The 27714-nt window shown below is 43.4% G+C and overlaps 1 protein-coding gene across 4 annotated transcripts in view; it reads right to left on the reverse strand.

Moving 5' to 3' along the window:
* tln1 (talin 1) overlaps positions 1–27714 on the reverse strand; it is a 56637-nt gene that overhangs the window by 17687 nt on the left and 11236 nt on the right. For 2 of the 4 annotated variants that reach the window (XM_062478709.1, XM_062478708.1), the window contains exons 2-39: positions 26315–26385; positions 23008–23170; positions 21446–21543; positions 20953–21082; positions 20606–20758; positions 20179–20321; positions 19633–19760; positions 19402–19462; positions 18905–19009; positions 18435–18590; positions 17658–17759; positions 17080–17156; positions 16521–16701; positions 16099–16212; positions 15736–15844; positions 15380–15588; positions 14963–15061; positions 14627–14689; positions 12612–12779; positions 12152–12446; positions 11659–11825; positions 11308–11436; positions 10252–10365; positions 9976–10089; positions 9379–9513; positions 8896–9024; positions 8522–8624; positions 7853–8061; positions 6833–6952; positions 6360–6557; positions 6050–6189; positions 5142–5235; positions 4347–4436; positions 3540–3662; positions 2463–2606; positions 1728–1889; positions 1207–1347; positions 721–902 (exon numbers count right to left, since the gene is read on the reverse strand). In XM_062478709.1, coding sequence (XP_062334693.1) covers positions 721–902; positions 1207–1347; positions 1728–1889; positions 2463–2606; positions 3540–3662; positions 4347–4436; positions 5142–5235; positions 6050–6189; positions 6360–6557; positions 6833–6952; positions 7853–8061; positions 8522–8624; positions 8896–9024; positions 9379–9513; positions 9976–10089; positions 10252–10365; positions 11308–11436; positions 11659–11825; positions 12152–12446; positions 12612–12779; positions 14627–14689; positions 14963–15061; positions 15380–15588; positions 15736–15844; positions 16099–16212; positions 16521–16701; positions 17080–17156; positions 17658–17759; positions 18435–18590; positions 18905–19009; positions 19402–19462; positions 19633–19760; positions 20179–20321; positions 20606–20758; positions 20953–21082; positions 21446–21543; positions 23008–23137 — 5015 coding nt within the window. In that variant the 5' untranslated portion in view covers positions 23138–23170; positions 26315–26385. The remainder of the gene's footprint in view (positions 1–720; positions 903–1206; positions 1348–1727; positions 1890–2462; positions 2607–3539; positions 3663–4346; positions 4437–5141; positions 5236–6049; positions 6190–6359; positions 6558–6832; positions 6953–7852; positions 8062–8521; positions 8625–8895; positions 9025–9378; positions 9514–9975; positions 10090–10251; positions 10366–11307; positions 11437–11658; positions 11826–12151; positions 12447–12611; positions 12780–14626; positions 14690–14962; positions 15062–15379; positions 15589–15735; positions 15845–16098; positions 16213–16520; positions 16702–17079; positions 17157–17657; positions 17760–18434; positions 18591–18904; positions 19010–19401; positions 19463–19632; positions 19761–20178; positions 20322–20605; positions 20759–20952; positions 21083–21445; positions 21544–23007; positions 23171–26314; positions 26386–27714) is intronic. The other 2 variants (XM_062478711.1, XM_062478710.1) reach the window with 1 other exon arrangement.

Genomic DNA, 27714 nt, shown 5'->3' on the forward strand with positions numbered 1-27714 from the left:
TTCACCAGGGAAATAATTATTCTGTCATCCACCACAGTTGTTTTCCGTGGTCTTCCAGGTCTTTTGGTGTTGCTGAGCTCACCAGTGCGTTCTCTCTTTTTAAGAATGTACCAAACAGTTGATTTGGCCACACCTAATGTTTTTGCTATCTCTCTGATAGGTTTGGTTTGTTTTGATTTTTCAGCCTAACGATGGCTTGCTTCACTGATGGTGACAGCTCTTTGGACTTCATATTGAGAGTTGACAGCAACAGATTCCAAACACAAATACCATACTTGAAATGAACTCTAGACCTTTTATCTGCTCCTTGTCAATGAAATAACGAACTCCCATGAGGGAATAACATACACCTGGCCATGGAACAGCTGAGCAGCCAATTGTCCAATTACTTTTGGTCCCTTAAAAAGGGGGGGGCCACATATCAAATGTGTTGTAATTCCTACACCGTTCACCTGATTTGGATGTAAATACCCTGAAATTAAAGCTGAAAGTCTGCACTTAAAACACATCTTGATTGTTTCATTTCAAATCCATTGTGGTGGTATACAGAGCCAAAATAATGAAAATTGTGTCAATGTCCAAATATTTATGGACCTAACTGTATATATATTGAGAAATATTTAGTTTATTTGACAAATTCCTTCATAGCTCCTGTGCTATTTCCATATCCCTAGCCACTCAAATGATGTAATAAACATCCAACTTCCACTCTAGTCATACCTCATGTTGGTGATCAGTTTCTTGATGGAGTCGGACACGGTCCTGGAGTGCCCCGCCAGGACAGACCACTTGGGTGGGTCCTTGGGGTTGACGGCCAGGGAACGTGCGGTCTGGATCAGGCCCGTGGAGCTCTCCAGCATGGTCTTGGCTGCCACCACAATGGGCTCCATGGCTGCGTGACCCTGACAGATTTAAGGGTTGAATCTTTTATGATGAATGACTTATCTGACAAAGTGAGACAAAATTGGCTTAAATTTGCTGGGCATGTAAACGGAACATAACATTAATATATACTCTCCCACAAACAGCAGCTTGTGCAGGAAGGCAATAATATCATAATACTTTAAAAGATTATATTATAAATTCAATCTTCACACAAATAATGTAACTCGAATGACCACCGCTGTGGGTCACAATAGTGTCACACTATTGATCTGTAGAGTTTAAGAGGGCAGGTTACTGGTGCTACTTAGTACAATGAGGTACCTCAGGGCTTATTTGAGCAGGCACGCTGGCAAATTCTGGGTTGGAGGCGAAGGCTGTCAGGTTGTCTACAGCCTCGATCAGGGGGCCTGTAGCCGCTTTACACTTCTGTCGGTTCTCATGGTTGAATGCTCCATCCAGGGCCTGGTCAAGGACCATCATGCAACATTAGTTTACCTTTGTAATACTTTACGTACATTTCACTCATATTACAACCCTCCTATATAGGCTACATGCCCCACCACATTCTGTGTGTCTGCAGAGATCTCTAAACGGACTACAGCCTTAAGCTTGATGAATAACGGCTGTGTTTTGTTATTGCGTTCTCAACAAAATCAAAAACAAGTTTATTCTCCAGAACCAGTTCAAAAGCCTTATAAAGTCTACAAAAAGTTCTCATCTGCAGTCACATTCACAATATATTCGTTTTGCTTTCAAATAAATATAATTCACCGAATCCAAATTTCCAACCGCTCAGAATTATTATAATATTTAAAATAAAACTCAGTGGGACTGTGATTTACTTTGATTGACTTGACCAGATTGGCAGTGCTGTTAGCCACTTCTTTGGCAGACTGTACAAACTGTCGCTTGGCAACTGGGTTTGCGGTCTTGGAAGAGGCGAGGCGGCAGGCATTGCAGAGAGCAGAGGTGTGTTTGGCAACAATGGTGGCGGCAGAGAGGACCTTGGGAAATGACAAGAGAAGTGTCATGAAGTGGGAGTGTCCATTGGCATTGACCGATGAGGCAATTAATGCTTCAATAGGTAACATTATAAGTTAACTTAAGAAACAGCACCCCCCATCCTGTCTGAACTACCGTGCTTACCTTCAGCTCAAACTGGCTTGACTAAATAAACCAAGAAGATAAGACCATCTCACCAGATGAGAAGGAACCGGAATGTTGGAATATAATTGGCTGGAAAATTTGAAGTTGACATTACACTGGCACTGAGCTGTCTGTGTTGCTAAACAACTCCCAAAGGACCTTGTTAACAATATGTTTTGTCAGTTTTAGTTTTTAACCTATAAAGTACCTTTAAGTTATGAGACGTGGAAGTCACACAGACAGATTTATCATTTTTGTGAACAACACTTTGCACAGGTCATTGTCACAATGAACACATGGATGGGTAAGTGATCGAGCACACAGAAGTCTCTGCTCATTCAAGAATGAGAGTTTGTGCTCATTCATTCATGATGTGTGTGCATGTTTGAGTTTGATTCCTCGTGTGTGTGAGCATGTGTGCGTTCTTCTACCTGGGACTGTGTACAAGCTGGGTCCACTAGGTTCTGGCATGCCATCTGGATGGACTGGTTGGCACGGGCAAACTGGGCAGGGTCCACCAGCCCCTTCTGACCGGCATGGCTGTTGGCGTCTGACACACCCACCAGGTAGGCACCCTGCAAGATCAAGGAAGATCATTGGTTGATTCACAAAAATCCAGCCAATAAGAAATTGTTTTGACATAAACAAACCAGTTAGGTTTAGTATAATACTGTACCAATCTTAATATTGAGTCTTAAACCAAAGTATCTTTTGTTTAACAAATTATACAGTAGACCTAAACAGGACATTTAAACATACATCCTGATCATGGAAATCCACAGTTAAGATGTGTTGATGCAAAGTTTTAGCTACAGGATTTTGGTCATTTTTACCATGGCAACAACCAACGCACATGACGTCACATGCAGTTGTCTACTGCATGTGCCCTATTTGAGAGCTATTTGAAAGCACAATGAGAGAGTGCTGGAAGAGGAGCAGGTAGTGATTGGTTGTGAGTGGAGATTTCAGAGGAAAGCACACAGAACGTAATCTACCTCGTATTTTTTGTGTGTGTGTCAATGTGTGTGTGTGTGTGTGTGTGCGTGCACGCAAAATAGATACTGAAGAGAAACTTAAGAGCTAGATCTGAATTCTTCCAAAGAATAATATTTGTGCTTGTTTTTGCCTTTGCTGTAAGATGATAAAGATGTATTGTGTGTGTACATGCATGAAAAGTGAGTAAATCCACTACTGAAAAGCTCCCCACTCCCCCTTGCTCCAGATGTTTCAAACAAATGTCTCACGCATTGGGGCCTTAGTAACGAGTCTTCCAATTGGCTGAGAGCACAATTAGGCCAGGTGTATTTGAGCGTGACTCATCGTCTAGCATGCATCACATTGTTCCCCTATGGGCTCTGACTGTACAATAGCAGTTTCTACTGGGTTAGAAGAACCCCTCTGCAACTTGAGTCTAAGTTGAAACTCTGTGTGTATAGTTGAGAGAATAAGTAATACAAAACAGAGGAAACACACAATGGAATATACACAATAACAGCGACATGGATTACCTGAGCGGCTGCTTCAGTGAGGCCGCACAAGGCTTTGGAGCCAGCGCTCACAGAGTCCCCAAACTCAGGCAGGTTACTGTTCTTGGCATTTTGGGATATTCCAGCCATGGCTTCTCCAAGGACCTAAGGGGCGAAGGTAAATAACTTGACAGTTTTAGTTGAAAACATTTGAAATTTTATTAAAACAGACCCTTTAAACTAAAAATTCTTCAAGTTACAGGAAGACGTTATTGTAATTACTGTATGAATTTTATTAAATGCCACCAATGAAATGGCGTTATGATGATGTACTGTATGTATTGAAGTCAGCCATTTTTTCCCCTATCATTTACATTTAGTCATTTAGCAGACGCTCTTATCCAGAGCGACTTACAGTAAGTACAGGGACATTCCCCCTGAGGCAAGTAGGGTGAAGTGCCTTGCCCAAGGACACAACGTCAGTTGGCATGACCAGGAATCGAACTGGCAACCTTCGGATTACTAGCCCGATTCCCTAACCGCTCAGCCACCTGACTCCCTCCTATCAATGTTTACAACTGAAAGAGTACATGGCCCTTGTTTTCATTATCACGATAAAGTACATGTCTCCCCACAGAAGAGAAGAAGAGGTAGTTAACAGTGAAGAGTAGAAGATGGGTAGAAGCAAGGAGGGAGAAGTTGGGGAGATGGAAGAAATATGAATGGATCAGGGCACAAATCTTAAATAAGTGATGGAGAAGCAGGGAGGGAGAAGAGGGTAGGAGGCGGTGGAAGGAGGAGGAGGCAGGCAGGAGAGAGGAAAAATGAGGTGTTTTATGTCTAGCTTACCTTGGAGTTTTCCATGACACTGTCGATGCAGTCAAAGTAAGAGAGGTCATTGACGGCTTCGGTTGGGTTCTCTAGCATCCCTCGAACAGTCTGGAGAGAAATGGTGCTCAGGTCAAGACACCTCCACATACATGCAGAGTCAAATACATCAATACTGCAGACACTTATGACACACACACACACACACACATACATACATACAATCACACCTGTCAGTTACATACTCCGGGTGAAATGGCCATTTGGGAATAACAACTAGAGTATATAGCATCCAATATTTAGCCCTCAAATACTTCCCTTTGCTAGCGACTGTAGTTCTGGTTGATATAGTATCACACTACTCTTATCTATGATCTCCACCATCAAAACAAATAGACATACTTATAACTATTCAAAACAGAAGATTCCTCTTGCAGACTACAACAACTCTACAGAATAGTACATTTAAATCCTAATTTCCGATTTTTATGAATAACGTTGAGGGCGTCCTCAGAATCCATCTGGAGAGAATAGCAGAACATCAACAGTGAATCCCTCCCCAGTGTCAGGCCAATACTATGAAAAACATTCACTGTACACACACACAGACACACACACACAACGCCTTAGCAACCACTAACTCAGTAGCATTCACACATGCAACACTTGGTGAGTCATCTCAGAAAAACTGTTCACACAGAAGATACTGTGCAAACAAAAACAACAGCGGGGGAAAAAAGGAGAGAAGGAATTACATTTAGTCATTTTTTTTTTAGCAGACGCTCTTATGAATTAAAAGGAAGAGGGGGACTGTACCTCTAGCTCCCGGAGAGCATTGTCGCACTCCTTCTGGCCTGGTGCCTGCTGCGTACACATGGTGATCAGCTGGTTGATGCTGTCCGTGACGGCACTGTGGACGGGGAGGAGGTGAGGTAGACAGAGATATTGAGAGAAAGAGAGAGAGAGTAAGAGATAGGGAGAGAGCAAGAGGGGGAGGGAGAGATGTTGAAATGACATGAGGGAAAGAGAGAGTGAGTGAGAGACCCAGTGACAGACCGCATGTGTGATTGAGTGTGTGTGTGTGTAAAGGGGTAGAGAGGGATGGAGAGCGACAGCCGCTGTAAATTAGACTTCGCCCACACCCGCTCCAGTGCTCTCCCGCTTGGCATCTCAACAGACATCTCCACTGTCAAAGTTCTCTCAATACAAAGACAACCAGGTGTGGTGGGGACAGAAGGAATACAGCACTCAAGCACATGCCAGAAAAACTGCTACGGTATTTTCAGGCACCTTGTTATGCACTGTGATGCTGCCCATACTCAATAGGGTTGGTTTATTGCACATTTATGTGCGTGTGTTTATTACGTAACAGTATGTGATACTGAATCTGTGTGTGGGTGTTTGCTTGTGGGTGTTTCTTTTTTGTAAATCCATGCATGGGTGTGTGCGTGTATATGATTTGTGTGTGTGTGTGTGTGTATGATACTAGAACAACAGGTCTAGAGGCATCATGACATAATTACCATTCATCATCATCATAGGTGCACCACACAAACATATGAACGCACACTCTGCCCTGCAGCAAAATCCCAAACAGACAGAACTGTACTGGATTTCTATCAAGTTCCAGAACTTAGAACCACCTATGCTATGGGACCAGGGACTAGTTTCATTAGATGAGCGGAGATGTGGTGCAATGATCAGGAACTGTTTTAGGTTCTTACCGTGCAGCGGCTGCTAGTTGGTTCTTGAGGTTTGGGGAGTTGGGGTCTGTGGAGAGGACCTTGGAAGCCAACAGGAGCTTACTGGAAGACATGGAAATAGTCTTCAGGTTGGACACCACCTGGGTCTGGTCCTCCTTGGACTGCAGGAGAAGATGGAGGGTAAACAGGGTTAATGGGGTCGATGACATGCACTTGTGTCAAGCATAATGGGGGAATGTGATGTCACTTGACAGGGGTCAGACATGCAGGGGGAAAACGGATCACTAGTGGTAGGTGTCTCTCTCTCTCCTCCCCCCTACCCCTACACTACCTGCGAGTGGCCCGCCATGTCCACACCAGCTCCCAGGAACTCATTAAAGTCCTGACCGAACTTGCCGGTGGCCTTCGCCAGGTCCTGAGTGGTGCCACGTGAGGACTGCACCAGCTCATTGGCAGACTGGTTGAGGCCAGCCGCCGCCTGGTTGAGGTTAGCCTGAGCCTCCTGGAAACTCTTCCCGCTGGCTGGGAACTTGGGAGGTAAGAAGGAAGGGATGGAGGAAAGAAGAGAAGAGAGCGAGGGACAGAAGAATCCAGGAGGGGAGGAGAGAGATGCAGACAGGAGAATAGAGGAGGGGAGAGGAGGGGGAAATTAAGGTTCAGAAATTCTTATTTCTAACAGTATTTTGGTGATTAGAGCAATCTTTTTAAAAATATAAGAATACTTAGTAAAACGATAAAAATTGTTATATAAATATTTTCACATCTTACAAAAGTGTCAGGCGGCAGAACATTAAGATGACTTACAGAGTCGGCCAGTAGCCTCTTGCTGGCCTCTCCCACTGTGCGGATGGCGTTGTCCACCTCTCTCTGTCCGGGCAGGCAGTTCACACATCTGTTCAGCGCCTGGGACACAGCCTTGGCCACCTACACACAGATACACACAGACATAGTGCTGTCTATACAGTATATTGTACTGTCCAGGGATTTTCCTGGGTCAAAATGGGTCTTCGGTGCTCAAAAAAAAAGAAGAAGTATGTTACCGTGTCACCTTATTAGCAGACATCTATGTATTATTTTTTACCATTTCATAAATAATGGAGGCTATGCTTGAGGAAATCATTTTGCTTCCACTTTAGATAAAAATAGATAGGCTAATAGATTGACAATAGAAAATAGAAATAGACAATAGAAAAATACTATTAAACATATTCGCGGACATGCACTGCACGAGTGATTAATTGCGATGACGGCTCCAATAGAAGTTATAGCGAGCACATAGAACTTTATATATATTTTCTAATCAATGTATTTATCCCAGGTGTTTTGCCATTTCCTTTTATTTTCTTTGTGCCTACACTATATATTATCATTCCAGGCTAAGAATACCAATGGAGGCTGCGTTGGAAATCGTTAATCAAACTTTTGTCAGCATTTTGAGTGGAAATTTCATTTGCATTTGTACAGGTGTATTCGTGCACGTCGGGCTGGCCCTCGCAGCGGAATGACAGTTTACTGGCCGCTCTGTCCATTCGCGCACCTCACAGTTGCGTATTGATCAGACAAGAAGACACGCTTATCAACTCGATTACTATTGATCAAAACAGAACGAGGGTTCGACTGTAGCCTACTTGAAACATACTATTGAGAACATATTCGCTCACATGCATTGCACGCAATTGCCTTAGGCGCTTGGGATTTGTCATAGGTGCTCGGGAAAACAGCTTAGGCGTGCGCCCAAATTTTCTCTATGCAGGAAAAACCCTGCTGTCTTGCCACCTACCACTACCTCCCATCATCTCTTTCTCTTGCTCCCTCATCTCCTACCTGGGCCAGTCTCTGCTGGCTGTCGGGGTCACCCGGCTTGGCGATGGCCCTCTTGGTCTCCTCGATCAGGTTGGCTGACTTGTCCATGACGTCGCCGGCACAGTCCAGCATGGCTTCACGGGCCTGGGGATCAACGGTGGTGGCTGCCACGCCCCTTGCCGCGGAGGCGAGGGAACGCAAGGCCTGGGCCACGTCTCTGGCGGCCATACCTGGGAGAGGGTGGGAGGAGAGCAAGAGAGCGAAACAAAGTGGAAAGAGATGGGAGAGAGAGGTGGGGGAGAGAGAGGTGGGGGAGAGATGTGAGAGAGAGGTGGGGGAGAGATGCGGGAGAGAGGTGGGGGAGAGATGCGGGAGAGAGGTGGGGGACATGAGAGAGAAAGGCAGTTAGTGAAAAGTAGAATATGAAAAGTATGGGGAGGGGTAACTAGGGGGTGCTGTTCAGTCATGGGCCCTTCTGTCTGAGCCTGTTGCATAACTTCCAGTTGAATCACACCCACACACAGCTTCTCAAGCAAAATAATCTACATATGCAAGTAATGCCGACAGTAAGGACCTTTATCATATACATACCTGTTTACTTAATAATGACTCATCTATTGTAGATAAAATATCACTTGATTAAATCCAGACATGAGTGTAGTGTACTGCAGTACTTTAATGTAGGGGTACCTGTGTAGTTCTCGTTGCCCTGGGTGGTTTCGCTCAGTAGCTGGGCCATGGCAGAGCTCACAGCCTTGGTACAAGTGCCCAGGTCCTGAGAACACTTCTCCAGCTGAACGGGAACAAACAAGAACCGCATCGACACTAGCTCATTTACTCTGTACATTTTCAACTCAATATAACATTTTATACAGTCTTCTTTTATATTTGTTTTCAAGTTTGAAATGAACTTTTTCCTGTTTCGAGTGAGAATACAGTTTGTTTGTGTGCGTGTGCAAGAAGTTTACAGATGGCCATCTGTTTGAGTAGGCGGTACCTCTGGACCTGTTTGAGTGTGTAAGACGGCATGTGGGTGTGTTTGTGTGCTGGCCATCCTTTCTCACCGTCTCTCCTGGCAGGGGTTTGAGTTTGCCGTCGGCAGCAGAGACCTTGGCCTCCTGCATGTCTTTCTCCAGTCCCCTCACCACTGTCAGAGCATTGTCTATCTCCAGAGGGCCACACGCTTCCTGTGCCTGCGCCACAAAACAGGAAGTGATGACAAGAATACGAGCAGTGTGTTGGGGAATAGTATAGGTACCCCATTTTGAGAGAGGCAGGACATGTTACAAATACAATTAGCTTGGAGGATAGCAGTAAATCAAGTCCAGTTTTTATGTTTGATGTTGATGATAATTGTATGTCTTTGAATGTCCTGCTATATTGGTATAAATAAAACCCAAGCGTAGCCGTTGAACACAATTAAAAAGGGGAGGCAACAAATTTCACCTTCACATTGGAATAATGGTGAACAATCCTAAAGCCCTGAATAAACACGAAACACACCCTAGCCCAGTCCCTGCTTGTGATATCAGGGTGGGGTATGGTACCTTCTGGGAGGCAGTGCGGAGCTCTGCGAGCGCACTGGCCAGGTTCTTGGCACACTGGCTGAGCTGCATAGCAGAGGCCTGGTCACTGATGGTGGGTACTGTCGCTTTGGCAGCGGTCACCATCTTGGCACCGGGCTGAGAGGGAGAGAAAGGTGTTGCTGGTTACTATATTTTCTTTCACAGACAAAGGAAAGCGTGTTTGCGTTATTTTGGGCTAAGTGGTGCTGCAAAAGTGACAAGCAAACACCCAGTGGTGTGCCATATAAAACAGGATTTCGGAAGAAATATCCAAGCTTCCTGCTTTTGTGTTTGGTTTCCGCTGGTCTCTTCCTTATAACATGCATCCTTCTATGATACTCAGACACATAGTGTCACTGCAAAACTTCAAAAAAAGCATTACCGAAACAATTACACATACAGTAATGCAAAAACGAGTCATAGTGTCATATTGTAAATACAAAGCAAAAACGGTCTATACTGCACTGTCTGATATGGCATGACAATACATGACAGAGCACTTACCTCTTAGAAAGGAAATTATATTCATACAACTGAAATTCGTGGCAAGAGTGTTCTTTGTAGGAAACACCAACTGACCTGGAGGAAGTTCTGGCTGGCCCCGATGAGGGAGAGCTGGGCACTGGGGCTGTCTGGCTGGGATTGGCTACCACGTACACCCTGGACCAACTGTGGAATCTGGTCTGCCACCACCTCACACACACACACACACACACGTATAGACTGCTTTCTCACAGTGTATTGTATAGAGGTGTGACACCTAACCCACAACATTTGCTAGTATGAGATTAAACCAATGCCTAAAAGAGAGACAAGGAAGTGAGGGGGGTGTTGCCATGGCATCAGCTCTCTTACCTTGCAGCTCTGTACAAGCTGTTGCTGGGCAGCTGGGTTCTTATTGGAGGAGGCAGCGTGCTGGGCAGCGGCGATGGTTTGAGTGGCAGCTGCTGCTGCCTGCTTGGCTGCATTCTGACAAAAAAATAAAATGGTTATTTATGTTAGATACAAATCTTGAGCCTCTGTAAACAGCACATGCGCTAACTGTATGCACGCTTGAAGCTAATCTGCTCATTTGAGCACAGACCAAAATTGGCTCAGAATTCTCAAGATTATGCTAACTTCTACAAAGCAAACATCCTGATGTGATTTAATATTTGTGCATATGTTAATGTTTGTTTATGCATGCTCACAAGCAGCAAGAGGTAATGACGCTAGGTGTTTCACACATAAACACACAGTGACCGTGACAGAATTGACAATAAAAGCTTTCAGAAGCGTTGCTCTACACGCCTATGCCTCTCTACTAAGTTAAGACATGTCTTAGCTACCTGTTGCTACAGGGGAACTTCCAACAAAACTGTTCTTGTGGACTTGCAGTATTACTAAACATTAGGTAGTATTAATGCTAGCCATAGGGCAACACAAATAGGTGAATTTATAACACCAAAACATTTGATTATTGAGCTCTTTACCATGTTTTTTGATTGTTCTTTTATTTTTTTTTGGGGGGGGGGGGCTATTGTAATGTGAGTAGGCGGACTTTAATAGCTCTCAGTATGGTTGAATAGGGAGCTCTCAAGCTCACCAGTAAATCTGCTGCAGATGTTCAAATATTCCCTACTCGTTTTAGCCTCTAGTCTCAACTTGTTTGTCTGGGTACAGGGCTGCCAACTTTTCAAAAAACCTTGGAGCTAGCTTTCGCGGGTCTATGTTGCTTCACTCCGTGTGCCTGCGGCTCGTCCATTTTTGCAACTTTAGCAGGACTACTTGGTAGGCGTTGCCTTCTCAGCGTGAGAAATACAATACTGCGGGTGTCTCACGGCCAATGCGTGACAGTTGGCAGACCTGTGGGTATTCTCTTTCCCATGACAAACAGGCACACACCACAATCCTCCTAATCTTCCTCCTCACCTCCAGTTTGTTCACGAGTCTCTTTTTGATGGCGTTCTGTGCGGCGGCATTAGTGGCCATGCGTAGCCCCTCAGCAGCCTTGCGTAGCTTCTGCTGCTGCTCCTCGCTGTCTGGGTTCGCTGCAGCGCCCTGAGAACACGTACAAACACTCACAGCTTGGAAACGGATCTGGAGGTACATCATTTATGAACGCTAGGAAAGGCCTTACACAACTCCAACATTCAAATCTTACTGCTCCACACACACAGACACAGTTCCTAAATCGAGGCCTCAGTGCCTAATACTACACTCAAATCTTAGAAGTTGGATGGAGGGAATAGATGTTGGGGGGGCTGTAGCTCAGTGTCAGACCTTGGCAGCCTCCACCATCTTTGCAGTGGCATCGGCCAACAGCTTGGCAGCGGACAGCAGCTTGCGAGAGTTCTCCAGGTCCGACTCGCCCTCGGCATCCATCTTGATGGCGTTGACCAGGTCAGAGGTGGCCTGGGCCAGGATACGGGCCTGCCTCACCATCTCACCTGAAAGAGGGTTGGAGGGAAGGGGAAAGAGGGGGAGAAAGAGATGTTAACAGGCAGAAAAGAGGAAAGGAGAAGGGCAGTGGAAAAGGAGAGAATCAAAAAGGGGGGTGTTAAGGAAGAGAGTGGGATGAATGGAGAAGGAAAAGATTCAGCAAGATCTTAATCCATATTTGGTTTTAATGGTGCAAGAGCAAAAGTAGAAAGGATCCAACAAGGAAATTCTCATTTAAATGCATACATTTCCCTACGTTGGGCATGATAACTAATCACTAGTTGGAGGTTGACCCCCCCAGCAAAACATTGACCCGTCCGGCTCCCACACCCACCAGCATCTCCCATGGAGCTGAAGATGTTCTCCGTCACGTCTAGGATGCGGTCGGTGGCCTCGCCGTGGGGTCCGATTGGCTGGCTGCCAGAGGCATACTTCTTAATGTGCTGCAGTAGGTCGTTGAGGGCGTGCGTCACACCAGTTGCGGCGGCGCCCACCTGCTTCAAGAGCTGCTCATCGCTGGTGGCGCCTTGCGAAGCCTCCACGCAGCCCTCTACCGACTTGGCTACCAGCTTCCCCGCCTCAATCAACTGCTCCTGGCACACCGGCGAGCTAATGGTGGGTGCTACCACCTGAGGGGAAAGATTGGAAGGGGGGGAGGGGAGGAGGAGCAGAGGTAAAGATGAAGGAGAGAGATGTCAGGGTCTGGGTAGAAGTATCATTAGTATGATGATGACAACTTTTTAACAAGTGAGAGTGTAACAAAATACAGAAGGATTGAGTTAGTGATCACTTACGCGGGTGCAGGCCACCAGCTGGGAGGTGGAGAGGGCACACTGGGTTGCAGCGGCAATGACGCGATTCTGGAGGGCCGAGTCCTCCGTTTTCTGGGCCACGTTCTTGGCCTTGAGCACTAGTGCAGCAGCGGCATTAGCCACAGCCTTCGCCAGCTGCATCAGCATGTCCTGGAAACCAAGTAAGCACACTGGTAAACACCTGTTTTTGCATCCTGTTAACGTACAGTAGGTAGCTTTATTATTAGTCAACCCCAAACCTAAAATGAAAAAAATTATGTTGACAGTTTGAAAAAAGAAAAAAAAGAATTTCCAGAATTACATGGTCTAAGTTGTTTGGAAAATTCTAGAAATTAAATTGTGTAAATTAAGAATATTGCATCAAGATTTTAGGGAAAACTGCCACTACAAAGGATAGAAAGAGTGTATAGAACACTTTTCATTTCATGTAATTCAAATATACCTAACACAGCCCTGCAGATCAAGATTTCAAAGGTTCTAGTCCCCCCCTCGGTGTGTCACTAGGATAAAAGCATCTGCTATAAGAATATATGACATCACCCCAGCAGGTAGCACACAGGTAAACAGGAGGGTAGTATTGGTGACTCTTCTATCTATACATCCCTCTCTATATATATATATAACTTCCCAAAATTATTTCACCCACAGAAGGGGAAAGAGTTCAACTCTAGTCAAGCTCTGTATTGCATGGATCAGAGGTGGGTCGCATTTCCAGATTGAAGAGTCATCTCTGTTCGTGGCTTTAAAATACACTAACAGTATTGATTAAACTTTTTCGGGGGTGATCAGAAGCCAACCCCTCCTGAATTTACTGACCCTTTGCCCTTGAAAGAGAGGTGGCTTTAGAGGTTTATAATGAAGAGGTCACCAACTATGTCTAAATGGATCTTCATATTTTCTGCTTCGTAACTAATTCTATCTAATTTAAAACTGGACTTGCCATTAGTTTGGGCCTGAGTATCAAAGAGGTAGAAATGCCTTAAAACATGTGTAACTGTTTAAATCCTGATATCAGATATTTCTTAACGGAGGAAAACTGATGCATGTGCTGCCAAACGTGTTATGTCAGCACAGTAGCATTTTCCCCCTGGAAGAAAAAGTGACGAGGGGCCTTGCTAGGTGTGTGAAACATGATCCGAGCAAGCTGGAGAGACCCTGGCTGTTATCACACTGCCGTGCCAGACAGCCAGGCCACGCTGTTACACACATACGCACGCACACGGAACACATGGAAGTCATTGACATGGGGAAAGAAAGGGGTTTAAAAGCTGCTCCAGAGTATACGCCACTATACAGGATATGTGCTCGCTGTCCAAATGCTACGGTACAATATGGAACACAACTCTGGACATACACAAAATGTTCGATTTAGAGAGGGTGTTTCTAGATAGAAAGGGGGTCTGGAAGCTCCCTCTGCTACATCATTATTGTAGGGAAGTATAGCAGAGGAGGGGGCGGAGGGAACAAGAGGGCTTATCTGATTTTCTGAAGTCAAGCAACGTTCCACGGTCACTTGCTGTGTGAGACCCATCTATCTTGTCTGGGACATATTCTCAGTGTCCCAACTCTCACTAACTGGGCTCTAACAGTGTGTATTGTGTATTGCGTATTTAGTGTTAGAATTTTACTGCTGCCAAAGCATTGTTTTAGCTTAGTAGAAAGACCCACAAACCCTTTACTTCCTGATATGGAACAGACAGAGCCACATTGAACCTTGGCTCAAACGAGAACCCCGGAACACTAATGGTGTACCCTTTATTGACAATATAGTTCACAAAAACGGGACTGTTTCAATTTCATGACAAAAGGAGAAACCAGATGCAACTACTATTGATTTCTGAAATGCAAATCATTTGACAGCGAGTTGAAAAAAAGGAGACTGTTACTGAGATTGCATAGGCACAATTAGGATCTCCATCATTTGATGTTGAATTACACAGTAGTATGATTGGCCAGTGAGACTGATTTGCTTGCGTTTTGAAGGACAAGTTTGTTACCATCATTTGACAATAAGGAGGGACGTTCCACATGGCAGCCCTGAAAGATCCTTTACCTAAAAACTGAATAACGCAGTCATAAAAGATAAGGTTATAGTATTTGATGGCCAGGTAGTCTTATACAGATAGTTAGTCCACAACAACTGTGGATTATTTTTTGGTATGAAGGCCTTGTTTATTTAGAATATGAACTTGGCCAGTCATTAGGCTACGTATTTCCACTAAAGTTTAAATAAGACAAATATACATCAGGTCTGATTGTGTTCATTAGAATCAGCATAGCCAAACTGTTTAGTCTGGTCTGGTTCACTCTGGGTGGGGTTATGGTTGTCCTACCTGGAAGTGAGGGTTTGCATCCGTTTCACCGATGTGAGAAAGCAGCTCGCCGCTGGCCTGGCCTACATTGCCTGCAGCCTGCAGCAGGTTCTGGCGGGGCTGATTGGGGGGAAAAGACAACAAAAACACAGGTCACATGACAGAATGTTCTTTACTATGTGTCTGTTACTTGAATTCAAATATTATATAGAGTAGAAACATTGAATACATATAGCTAAAAGGGTAACTACAAAACAATTTTGTTAAGTGACTAGTTAAATTAAAATGCTTACCCAATGCAATCCATTCATGAAATGCAATGTAAAAACCAAGAACATATGACCAAACACTTTTACTATACAACTTGGAATATCGAATACCTGATAAATATATCTGCAACAAACACTACTTAATTTCCCTTCATCCTCTTGACCCTACCTCAGTATTGGCCGGCTGCGCCGTCTTGAGCATGTCGGACACGGCGAATGCCAGGTTCTTGGCGGCGCCCAGGAGCTGCTGTCCATTGCCGCCCTCGTCTTCCATGAGGGCCGCCAGCAGCTTGACACCCTTAGACATCTCTGTCAGGTTGGAGGAGATGGTGGTGACAGCGCAGCCCACTGCCGTGTAGTCAGTCTCCGCCGGATCACCTGGAAAAATGGGGTGGAAATTACAATAAAACGAAATGCTACTTTCCCCTTTCTTGAAAGGAGATGGAGCAGTTTCACCACCAGTACCACCAGACGTCTAAGGTTCTAGAGTCCAAGACAGTGCTGGCCATGCTGGGCTATCCGCACCTGCAGTGAGATTGACCATGGAGGCTGTTCCTGCAGTAATGGCGTCCACCTGGGAGTGGATCTCGTGTTTGGACTCGTCCATCTTGTTCTTGCGCCAGGCTTGGGAGGCCTGGACATGGGGAGGAACCGGTAACAGTTTATAACAAGACTCAGCTTGAAGCTGAATATACATTTTTCCATTTGGATTGGTCTTCTTAAAGTTAGCAGCAGTTGAACAAATGCTGTTTGTGTGTATGATTGGAATTCCTCAAAGTTTTGCAGTCATTTAACTGCAAAAAATGTGCTAAACTAAGTAAGATCATCATCAACACTAAACAAAAAGGCAGAAGTCATATTGCACACAGATTTTCAATTGTGTCTTACCGCGTCCGTGCCCAACGGAGGCAAGGCATCTAACTCATCCAGCGAGGCCTGGGCAGCCTGCACTGCCTGCATGCTGGAATTGATGGTGCCAGTTAAGGCCTGCTGGGCAGACGTCTGCAGGGGAGGGAGACAGAATTAGAGAAATTATCCCAAAACACGGATACATTTCACAATATACATTTTGTTTTATGCTATTTTATACTCAATTTTCAGCTATCGTATTCATTACAGCACAACCATATGAAAGACATCTTTTATTTACATATGTGATGCGACTTTCCTTATAAACCGAGCCTTCAAATGGTACAAAAATCTGTGTGGCAAAATGACAGTCCTACTGTATTTCTGGAATAACCAGCTACAGCAACGACATCTAGCCTCATATGTTGGCATTTACTTCATCTTGTGACATTAGGTCTCACCAGAGGGGGCATGTGTCCCCGGTGCATCTGTCCACTGGTGATGTGCTGCTTGGCCTGAGGCATGGAGCCCATCTGGAAGCTCTCTGGGCCCCCGGCTCCCGAGCGCATGATGGCAGGCAGGGCCACAGAGCCCGTTTCTACCTTCACCACCTTGTTGAACTGTTGCTGTAGCACTGTGGACCTGTAAAAAGGAGTGGAGTGGAAGGGTAAAAAGGGGTTGGGAGAGGATAGGGAAACGGAGAGAAGGGTAGAGGGAGCAGAGGGAAAATATCAGGCAACTAATACGATACTGTGCTTCATGGACCATCAAACTCATGGCTACAAATAAGGATTAAAGCAACACAGTTCAGAAGCATATTATAAAACATACTAAACATGAAAAAAAAAATAGCAAGCCCCTAAAAAATTGCATACGCCCTACAAACAAGAATGTAGCCAATGACAGGGCTGACTTCACTCCATTCCACTCTGAATACACACCCACGGACAGGAAGCTATGCTACCGGATGACAAATATCTGACACACACAAACACACTGCTGCAGAACAGCTGCACTCACTTTTTGGGCGACACAGAGTCCTCCAACATAGTGGACTCCTCATCTCCCTCTAAGCCAAAGTGGTCTTTGCTCTTTTTCTGAGGAAGGACAGGAAATGAGATATTTAAGTTTATGTAGTAATTCAACTGGTCACTCAACCTTAAAAGTACTCACCAAGGGTTAGTCATTGAATCTACAGTTCAAGATCTTTAAGAAGTTCAAAGGGACATTTTGAATCTGTTGGCTGGATCTTTAGAAGGTTACAATTTCTTGGAGAGCACATTTCACTTTCAGTATGGTGCCTGTGATGTGCTTAACTTAGAAAACACAGCATGTATTGTTTATGGACTGTACATTCAGTATTTCCATGAAGCTCTGCTATTTCCGTGCAGGATAAAAAATATGTGAGGATGCAAGATCTCTGGCTGTCCCTCCCTACAGAAGTTACACAAAGGGCATTGCAGACACCACTTGTGCCACATAAAGAGGATGCATCACTAGATAATAATTAATTGTCCTAATGTAGTAAAGAGTATTTAGACCACAACCAGCTTCATGAGTCAAACAACATTTGGTGTGACTTGATGTTGCACATTTACCTTTTTAAGGATAATGTCAATATAACCGGCAATCAGCTGGGCAATTTGTTCTCCTTCAGTGGTTTGGACAGAGTAGTAGCCATCTTGATAGTCCCCAAAATCCTACAGCAGGATTAGAAATATATAAATCACAGTATAAAATATATGGAGACCATGAATTTATGGGCTGTAACAAAATCATCAAAGCCTGCCAAACACTGCTTTAATTCTTTTTTTTTTTAAAGCATTCAAAATATTCAAGATGAACAAAGATAAAGCAAAAACTACATGAAAAATAAATATGAAATAATAAGAACAAATATTTATGTTGTTGTCATTATTCATCCGTTTCTGAGATTAACATTGTTGCTCATGTTTCCCATCACTACCACTTCATCTACTAGTAATATAATACAGTGATGCTTTGCCTTAGTGCTACTGTACTAGTCTCATCACTGAGTTCACCGAAAGAATATTCAGAGGAAGTGACAGTACACATCTCTCTATGCCCATTTGAATTCAGATAACTTAAACTGTATTGTGGTTAGAAAAAACATCATGAACATGGTCAGAAAAGATAAATATGTTTAATTAAAATGTCCCTGTGGCATGTAGAATGCAGCATTTGGGTCAAAACTACAGCCTAGTATATACTATGGTTATTCCAAGTAGTACAACATACTGGTCACTAACAGTCTAGTACACAGTACAGTGTGCTGAGGTGTGAACTCTCAGGACAGCTGATTACCAGCAGTTATACTGAGTTTTAAGTGGGTCAAGGTGAGAAAGATGACCTACCAGGGTGAAGCTCTTGGGTGAGGCAGCCCAGCGCTTGATGTTGGTCAGGTTCCACTCCTGGATCACTTCCTTGGTCTTCTCGTCCACCCTCATCACACATTCCTTGGTGATGCCCAGCAGACGAGGTACCAGTTTGTTCTTGCCCTTCATCTTCTCCTGCAGGAGAGAGATTGTCCACATAAACGGTTAAAGGCCAATGCACACAAAATGACAATAAATCACTTTAGCATTTCCTTACAAAGAACACAAGCGTTTAGAGCCAAACAGCATTTTCATATCCTCAACAGTCTGGGGCATTTGAGAGGGGCTTAAAAAAACGTACAAACTGGACTGAATAAGGATTGCCAATTGATGCCATAATGTCATACTATAGCACTTTTGTTTGTTGACTGCATAATAGCACTATGTAGGCTGCACACAAGCACACAGCATTCAAACATTCAATTACATCTCGGGAGGTCTTACTTTACCTTGACTAAGAAGAAAGACACTCCATAGGTCTTGAGAGACCGGGCCAGTTTGACATAGCTGACTTTAGCCTCTATTTCTGTCATGTTTTGGTAGTTCTTGTGTGCCTGTAGAGAAAGGAAAAAGTAAATATGCCCAATAATCAAAGGCTAGATTATTTACAACAAGTGATATAAAACAAGGTACAATAAATCTACATCAATAAGGTTGGTATTATGTGCAACAATAAACTCAACAAAGTCAGACTCGTTTTACTTGTTATCATGCATATTTTGACAATGATAAAAAGATGGCAGACAGAGGAGCAGGCCTTTGTTATTATTTTACATTATAACAAACACCCGCTGAAAAGACTACCATATTTTCAGACCCAAAGGACTTCTATTTGCATGGCCTTGGATCAGCGCCAGAGCAGATTAAGTATGACTGACCTGACATTGACCCCCCTCACATGGGGCTGAGGGTCTAGACACTGTACTGGCCAACTGTAAAGCCTTACCTGGAAGATTCTTTTCTCGCCCTTGTTTTTTATGTACTCTTTAGGGAGGAACTCCTTCAGACTGAGAGCAGGAATGAATAGGACAAAAGGGGGAGGTTATTATTAAATAGAAAAACACTTTTACAAAGAAGAAGAAAAAAGAGTTGATGGGCAAAAACTAAATCTTTGCAATTCATCCAACAAGATACCATTTATAAACCTGTTTGATGTTTTGATCAAATAGGTTCTTACTCTAAAAATCCTGGTTTGTGCTTTGTCTCGTTGTGGTCACCAAACTGGATTTGACACTGGTAACCAGCAAAGTCGCAGGCCTTTTCAAAAGAGACAGGATGGGAGCCATTCAGAATGTCATCACGTGCCTGCATAGGGATAAAAAGGCACAATCGGGTCATTATTTGCAGGTCTCTCCATTTTACAAGCAAAACATGACAAAATGATGAATCAAGAGAGAACACAGGATTTTCAACAGAGCCAGCAGAAAGAAACAGGGAGGAGAACAGCATTTCTGGATACTGTGGAGTTTCCCTTTGGTTTCTGAGTAACTTCCAATGAAAATACAAAACTAAATATAGCTTCATGCTGCAATGTCGGATTCCTCCGCAAAATTGCTAATTATTTTTAAATTGACAGAGTAAAAGGACAGAAAGAGACACCCAGTGTTTCCCCTAGGATTTCTTTCAGTGTTGCGGAGCAGGCGTGTTATGGATATGTGGTGTCGGAGGTTGTTCACAGGTGTAGAGGCATCAGCCTGAGTTCTGAGTCTGTGGTTGCATTTACCTGGACGTAGAGCAGGTTGAGCTGAACGGGGTCTCTGGAGTCCACATTCTGATCCGAGTAGAAGAACTTTCTCCTGAGAAGCAGCATTTCAGTCTCCTCCACGCCCTGCTCCCTCAGGGTACGCCCGTGGTCCAGCCAGTTCACTGATAACAGCAATCAGTCAGCAGTTGGACAGTCAGTTATACAGTGATAGTCAGTCAATCACTAGACCACTGTCAATCAATGAATAGTCACAATCAATAAATTTGTATTATTGTGCAGTATGGCTGCATATTATTGTCAAGCAATGTCAAATACTTCGCTCATGTGAAACAATGTAATTCATGTCAATAGATGACAGTTCAGGATATAGTGAGCAGCAAGGATATAAGATGCCTTATCCTGGTGAGGAGAAGCCTTTGAGTGAACGAGTTTCTATGCGTCTTACATTCATCATCTGTGTGAAGTTTCTGCTTTAGTTTCTCCATCTTCTTGTCATCTCGGAGGAGGGTTTTGTCCCTCTTCAGAGTGCCTGTGGTCTCCTCCTTCTTCTCCTCACCAAGGTCACGAACCAATGAGTACTCGTCGTAATTTGTGATACCTGAATAAAATGGATTGTCAGGAGGCAGTTGACAACTCTTGTCAAAATGCTTTTCATCAACTACATCATAAGGTGTACCAAACTTTAGTTAGTTAGGTAGTCAACCAACTCACATTAGCATACTACCACAACTAAGAGATTGTGACTGTGTTAGCTAGCTAGTGACGAGGATACTGCCATACATCCAGACTTACCTATCCTGGCACAGATGGTCATAAGCATGTCGCTGACAATCTTGGAGTCGTCCACCATGACGGTTTTCACTGTCCCGTCCAGCATGCGGATCTTCAGTGGCCTCTGCTTCTTCTTGTATTCCAGAGTGTCCTGACAAAGAAAATATACACGGTTAGACATTAGCCATTGCATTCACTGGTAGTCGATTTATAAGTTGACTGCGTACAATTTGTAATTCGATTTTGCTACTAGAATCATCACGGCACATATCTAAATACCGCTGTGTGCCACACACTCTGGTGTAGAATAACTTTGAACATGCCAAGTTCACATACAGCCCTTCAGAATACTAATCCGAACATGTATGGCCCTAAGAAGAAAAGTAGGTGACAAGTACTTCAGTACTGGTTATGTTGTATTGGGTGAAAAAGAAGACAAGGATACAAAACCACTGAGGAGTGTTGGGATTCATATTGGTGGGCAGCATAAACTGGTCAACTGGAAGTTACTCACTCCATTCCTCAACATGTAGTAGTCCAGGGCTTTGCCTGCCTCCAGCCAGATGCCTTTCTTTGGGTCCTCGTCCGACAAGAACAGGCCATAGTCGTTGGCTGTAGAAGACAAGCAAAATAGCCTGTCAAAGGCTGTGTGTGTGTATGCATCCATGTAAGCTATACCAACCTTTATTGGACAGATGTATTTAAATATGCCTGCATCTGGATGATGTGTGGCTTTTGTCAAAAACAATCTAGAAAGCATGAGGCAACCACTGACAGCTACAATGGTGTCAACAACTAACAGCTGTAGTGCTTTACCTTGATCCACATTAGAAAGAATGTAACAGCGTGTCCCTGTAGGGCATTATATATAACACCCTACAGGGACACAGGGACATATATATATATATATTTAATGCCTATAGCTTGCACCCCAGAGCTACATAGGTCTCTGCCATTTAAGCTGCTGAACATTCCATATTAGCTGTTAATGTTGGCCAGCTCTGTCCTCTCTCGCTCATGCTCCCTCTAGCTCTTTCTGGCTCAGTCTCTCTCCCCCCTGCTTTAAGTGGAAAATGACTTACAGGTTGGGACAAGTAAAGAAGAGACTATCCACAAAGCACAAGTTTAGAAAGACTTGTGTAACTTTTATGGTCGTTAGCAATTGCAAAATTCCAATTGGACCAGGTGCATATGACCCAATTACACGAGGGAAATCAACTGGCTGGGGACAATGACAGGACACAAGAAGGCGTTTTTGTATGAGGAAAGATGGGTGTGGATGCACAGGCTTTCCCAATTTCAAATTTCTAAATGTTTTTGTCAGGGTGGTGTTAGACTACCAACGAATCATCACTTGTTGCCATAGTTTGGTATATTGTGTGTAATGTTTTGATGATTAATTCTAGCACCGAGTGTAATTGACGTATAAACTCAGGTCAAAAACACATTGGTTCGTCATTGTCACAACGTTTGACAATGCTGATATTTGTAATCGTCAGCTTAAAGTTTACTCTGTCATTTTAGTGTAGGCTACGCCATTCTTGAGCGTTGATGAAGGCAACATTTGTGCCACAATTAAACCCTTCGGCATGTGGCCTATGTTGTGCACATGCAGTGCAACGGAGCAGAAAACTCAGTTCGGAAGATAGCGCTTTTCTTATTGGCTTTCTGCAATGCATCCTGGATTTATTTGTTGGGACATGCCCGGTTCATAAACAAAACTTTGTTCTCTTTTTTTTGCCTACTGCAACAACTTGCTCGCGCTGTCGGTCGCTCAGTTCACAAAAATGACATGCTTGCAGGGCCTGTAGGTTAGGTGGCCGCTAATTCGTATCAAATGTAGGTGGCCGCTAATTCGTATCAAAGTAAACTTTAGCACTTCAGAGCAAAACACTGAACACACTATTTTTTCACTGCATTTTTGCATCGAGATTTAGGGAATTATGGGGATCCGTTTACGGATCACGGACCATCTACGGTTCGTTTACACCTGGTCGGTAAACTAACGAATATATTGGCTATCGACGATATGAGCCGTGAAAGGAACATTATTTGTGTGTGCAGCTCACTACTCACGCTGGCCCAGCTGTGCCTCCGGTACTCTCTCCCTGATGATGCGGCATGCGTCGTACACCATGGTGGAGGGCTCAAACTGCATGGTCTTCACCACGTTCCCCACGCCGATCTTCAGTGACAGTGCCACCATGACTGCCGTTCTCTGATTCCACCGCTGTTACACCTGCCGTCAGAACACGAGCCGGATGGTTTGTTAGGCGTACCCAAAACCGTGTAAATATGCCACAGTATGATGTTACATGCCATTTTAAAAACAGTTCTTTGAAAATGCATGATTTAGTGACTGAGGAAAGGGAAGCAGGATACTTTCAACACTACCTTCAACAGTAGTTTCTGTGAAATCATTTCATTATGAGAGGCAAAGGGAAAGTGTGTTTTTTCACCTCTTACTGTACTGTGCAAGAAACTAAGGCAATATTCAAACTGATGGGGAAATGGGAGAAGAGGGCCATGGTGTTAAGCATCCAAGTCGAATCTTTCAGACAGTAAGCTACTTCCTCCTTTCTGAGGGGAATTATAGAATCTTCACTTAAGTCTCCATGACAAGCCTAGAAAGGGGGAACTCATTTCAAAAGTCCCAAAACGAAGTTAACGTTCATGGAAAATGCAGACGTTTAGCAGAAGTGTGACTTCTGCTCTTTTAAAAGTGCACATTTTCGCATACTGACCAATGACTTCTAACACATAAATGCTGTTACTGACTATAGAGGGTAACCGTTAGGGTGCTAGTGTAGCTAGAGTATACAACCATCACCATCCTAAAATGAGTCTTGTGGATGAGTCTTATTCTTTGTGTGTTATCTAGCTTATTATAGAATTACTACTGTTCCCCTCAGTTCAATTGGAAATGAATGATGTATGTATCTAGTCTGGTGCAGTAGCAGTCTGACCAAACAAAATGTAAATACTTTGAGAATCTACTCAGATGTGTGCCTTCTGAGAACACCCTTAACTGTTCACACCCACAGATATGAGTTTGAGTCCTTTATACAAACATGTTTTGCAGTGCAGGTAGTTCCTGCAGCAGCTTGTTAAGCATTAAAGGGTGTCAAATATAAAAATAGGTCTATCTCTATACAAAATAACTCATGTTCAGGGGATTGTGGTCACTACAATGGTCAGTATGGCCACCTCTCAGTTACAGATCTAACACGTCAAGTTATTTAAATAACAGTTTGCATCATGGCAAAATTATTACAGATCTTCTAACTTGCTTGTAACTTTTATGCTGTTCATTTCCTAAAGTTTCTAAAGCCAGCAGTTCAAGAATATACCATTCATATTTGGAATTTTGGAGTTAATTTGAAAATGACTTGGAGTTGGAGCTGTGTGCAAGGCTACCACTGTTCATAAACACACTAATCCATTCTCTACAGATCCAGCCAAAACATTATTTATTTTCAGTGACATTTTAATGTCCCTTCTCCATCTGTGGGTTCCCCGGGATTCCAAATACATTCTTCAGAGGAATTCAACTTTAAGGCTTGTGAATCCTGACTATGTTACACCAGGCACATCCCATATTTATACTTTGTATAAAACCGACAACAGAAATATCATTTGACAGCTCCAAGGCCAAATTGTGCTGAGTATTAAGGTAAGGAGATTGCATCATTACAGACATCTACTGACAATGGCCACTATCTGGGAGTCTCTGCCTCTTCAAAATCATGGAAGGCAAAATATTTCTAAAGAGGATTAAGTAAAACGTTTACATTGCACAGTTTACTGGGATATCAAATTCATAAGGAAACGGGTCAATTTTCCACAATATTTGGTGCAACTTCTGTTGAACTGGTGGCTGGATTTGGAGGCCTTCATTGACCACTGTGGTCCTATATGGGCCTGGAAGAAGATCACATGCATTGGTCAGTGACCTTAACCTCAAAGAATGAATGTATTTGCGCTTCTCATGAAGACTTCCAGTTAAATTAAATGAAAAAACAAACATAAAAGCTGTCCAAGAACTGAAAGATGACTAGGGAGGACGTTTTTGATATCATCCAAAGTATTAAAATTCAGACACAGCATTCACTTTGACTTTCAAATGGTATTTTTGCTTTCTGTGAAAGTAAATAGTGTGCTTATTTCTGTCTGTGCTCAACACAACTTGTGGACATGTGATGACTGAGGAAATTGTCCAAAAAAAGACATCAGGCGATCACTAGACGACTGACAGAAGCTTGCTGGTCGCTGCCAAAAATTGAGGACAGAGTGCTCACAAAAGAAACAAAGTGCTTTGGCTACAAAACAATGCTTTTGAGAACAAAACTAATCCACCAATTGCATGCCTTAGCGGCACACCAATACTAATATTTTGATTATAAAGGGGCGACACTCTCCTTTACAGTGTCAACATCCACTTACCCCTGGAAAGCCCAAACTCCCCCCGACCAAGTGTCACTTACGTCTAAATCATAAATGAACTATATAGTAACTACAGAACAGTTCCTATGTAACTATAATACTATAATACTTATATATTGCTACCTAGTCCTGGATATTTAAATGATCCCTTGATTTGGGTGTAAGAGGTTTTAGTCAAAGCATGAGTAATTAGACTTCTGTATTTCATCATTGAAGAATCATGTTTTCTTTGTGGGTAGAAAGTCTATGAGTGTATTGGTTATCCAAAGGTCACTAGATCTGTGAATAGAAGAAGGTCAGCAGTTCAAATTCTAATGGACACTATTCTGACATTACCTTAACTGACTATGTAGCTAGTGTTTAATATGAATGATTTGTGAAATTATAGCTCAGACAATGGAACCAGACATTGTTGCTTCTGCTTGTGAAAGTCACTACTGTTTGTGAATGGATAGAAATGGCCTAAAGAAGAGGAAAAGTCATCAAGACTTGGAGAGGGGTGTCCGGGTTTCTCCTCACAGCTGTTTGGTTTTCTCCACCTCTAACTTGCTGAATGGACCCTTGACAGTGCCAATTATGCCTCAAACATTTAGCGCTAATGACACGCTAGTGCTCTTATGCGTAAACACGTTCTCACTTGACTACATTGACAGGCTGTAAGTTTAAACTTAAGAAGCCCATCAGCATTAAAAAGTGATAGAATATCCAGCTCTTAATCTTAGCCTGCTGTGCTAAAAAGGAGTCCCTGCTGTCCAAGCTACAAAAGCCTCTCTAGGTCACTCCAAACTGGTCTACAAGTAAAAACAGATTGATGAAATGAGTCCAGTTTTCTTAAGATCCAAAGTGTTCACAGTTTTTTTAGGAATGCATGTGCTGCTGGGAGACCCACAAGCAAAGGGAAGAAAAGAAAGGGGGTAGAGGAGAAGCAGCACTGTCCTACCTGATAGAAACTCGTCTCAGTGGGAGATGTCCTCCCAGTCAGATGTGGCACTCGGGATTTCCTCTCCTCGGCTGCAGGTTAACAAAGAAGGCTGTTAAGCGTGAGTGACTTTCATATACTCAGGACAATTAAATACTGTACAATACAGTGTACTGTACAATACATGCTTCATGAAGGATGTTCTCAATGAACACAAATATAATCAAGATTGCACATGTAAAAAAACACATTTTGAAATTAATACAACCCCTGCAACTATGTTCATGAATCATGACACAACCTTAGTCTTCTTGTAGTGCTCTATTTACACAGTCAGTGAGCATACAACTCTGCCAAAAGTTTACTTTGATCACTGTCAGTATCTTTCTGAAGGCATCACACTAAATGACTGCTTGCCTCTCCAGGTCAGATTTGAGCTCTGTGCATCTGATGTTGACATTCAGTAATAGGCCTAACTCATTAAGCCAGTAGGCATACCAATACTGTATACTTCAGAGTGTTCATCTTATTTAGGACTGTCCACATTTTAAGGCCAACTGTATGAAGGACGAGGCTAAATGAAAAGCCTAACTGGTTAGAACTATACACTTTGTAATGATGTAAAATGTTCTGCAAATAAAGCTGTCAAGTGCCATGTTAAGACAACAAAATCCCTGTTGACGGTGCACCTATTAGTGTAATCTCTGTCTTGAGGCCTTAGAAGGCTGGTAAAGGAATCAACAGGTCTCAGATCCTCTAACTAGCAGTGTAACCTCAAGCTTGTAGACCACTCACTTCCTGGAGGGAGTGGCTATGTGTGTGTGCGTAGGTCAGCTGTCCCAGTCAAGACATAGCCACTCCCAGGGAGTGACACACGCACATGGTACGCCCTCTGACTCTTCTGTTAGGACTATTCCGTTCTCTCTCTCTTGCTCAATTTCTGGACCTCTCAGCATCGTCCACTCCCATTCTCCTTGACTCTGCCAAACACAACATCAACTTCTTGCTAGGGACCTTTCAGTCTTCAACAAATCTTTTTTTGGTCGTCTCTCAACGCAACCTCCTGATACCATAAACTGCTGATTGCCATTAATTATTTTAGTTGTCGGTATCATTCAACCCATCATAGATGAAATAACATCTCAATCGAGCTACATCCTGCTTATGTCCTCAGCTATTTCTGTTTGAGTGAGTCTAGGCGATTCATGTGTCAGGAGCTTCATTACCAGGCAAGCTGCAACTCACTCTGTCTGGAATGCTACAGAGTTGTAACTAGCTCCCCCTCACTACTTCAGCATGTTGTGATGTCATTTCCTGTTTCAAAAGCCCTCCAATGCCATAAAAGGGAATTTGTTTGCCGTCTGCAGGCTTAAAGAACACACGACTTTCCTCCAGCAGGATCTTAGTATCCTGTGCAATTA

The sequence above is a fragment of the Osmerus eperlanus genome, chromosome 14 (genome assembly GCF_963692335.1).
Source record: "Osmerus eperlanus chromosome 14, fOsmEpe2.1, whole genome shotgun sequence".
NCBI classification, from domain to species: domain Eukaryota; kingdom Metazoa; phylum Chordata; class Actinopteri; order Osmeriformes; family Osmeridae; genus Osmerus; species Osmerus eperlanus.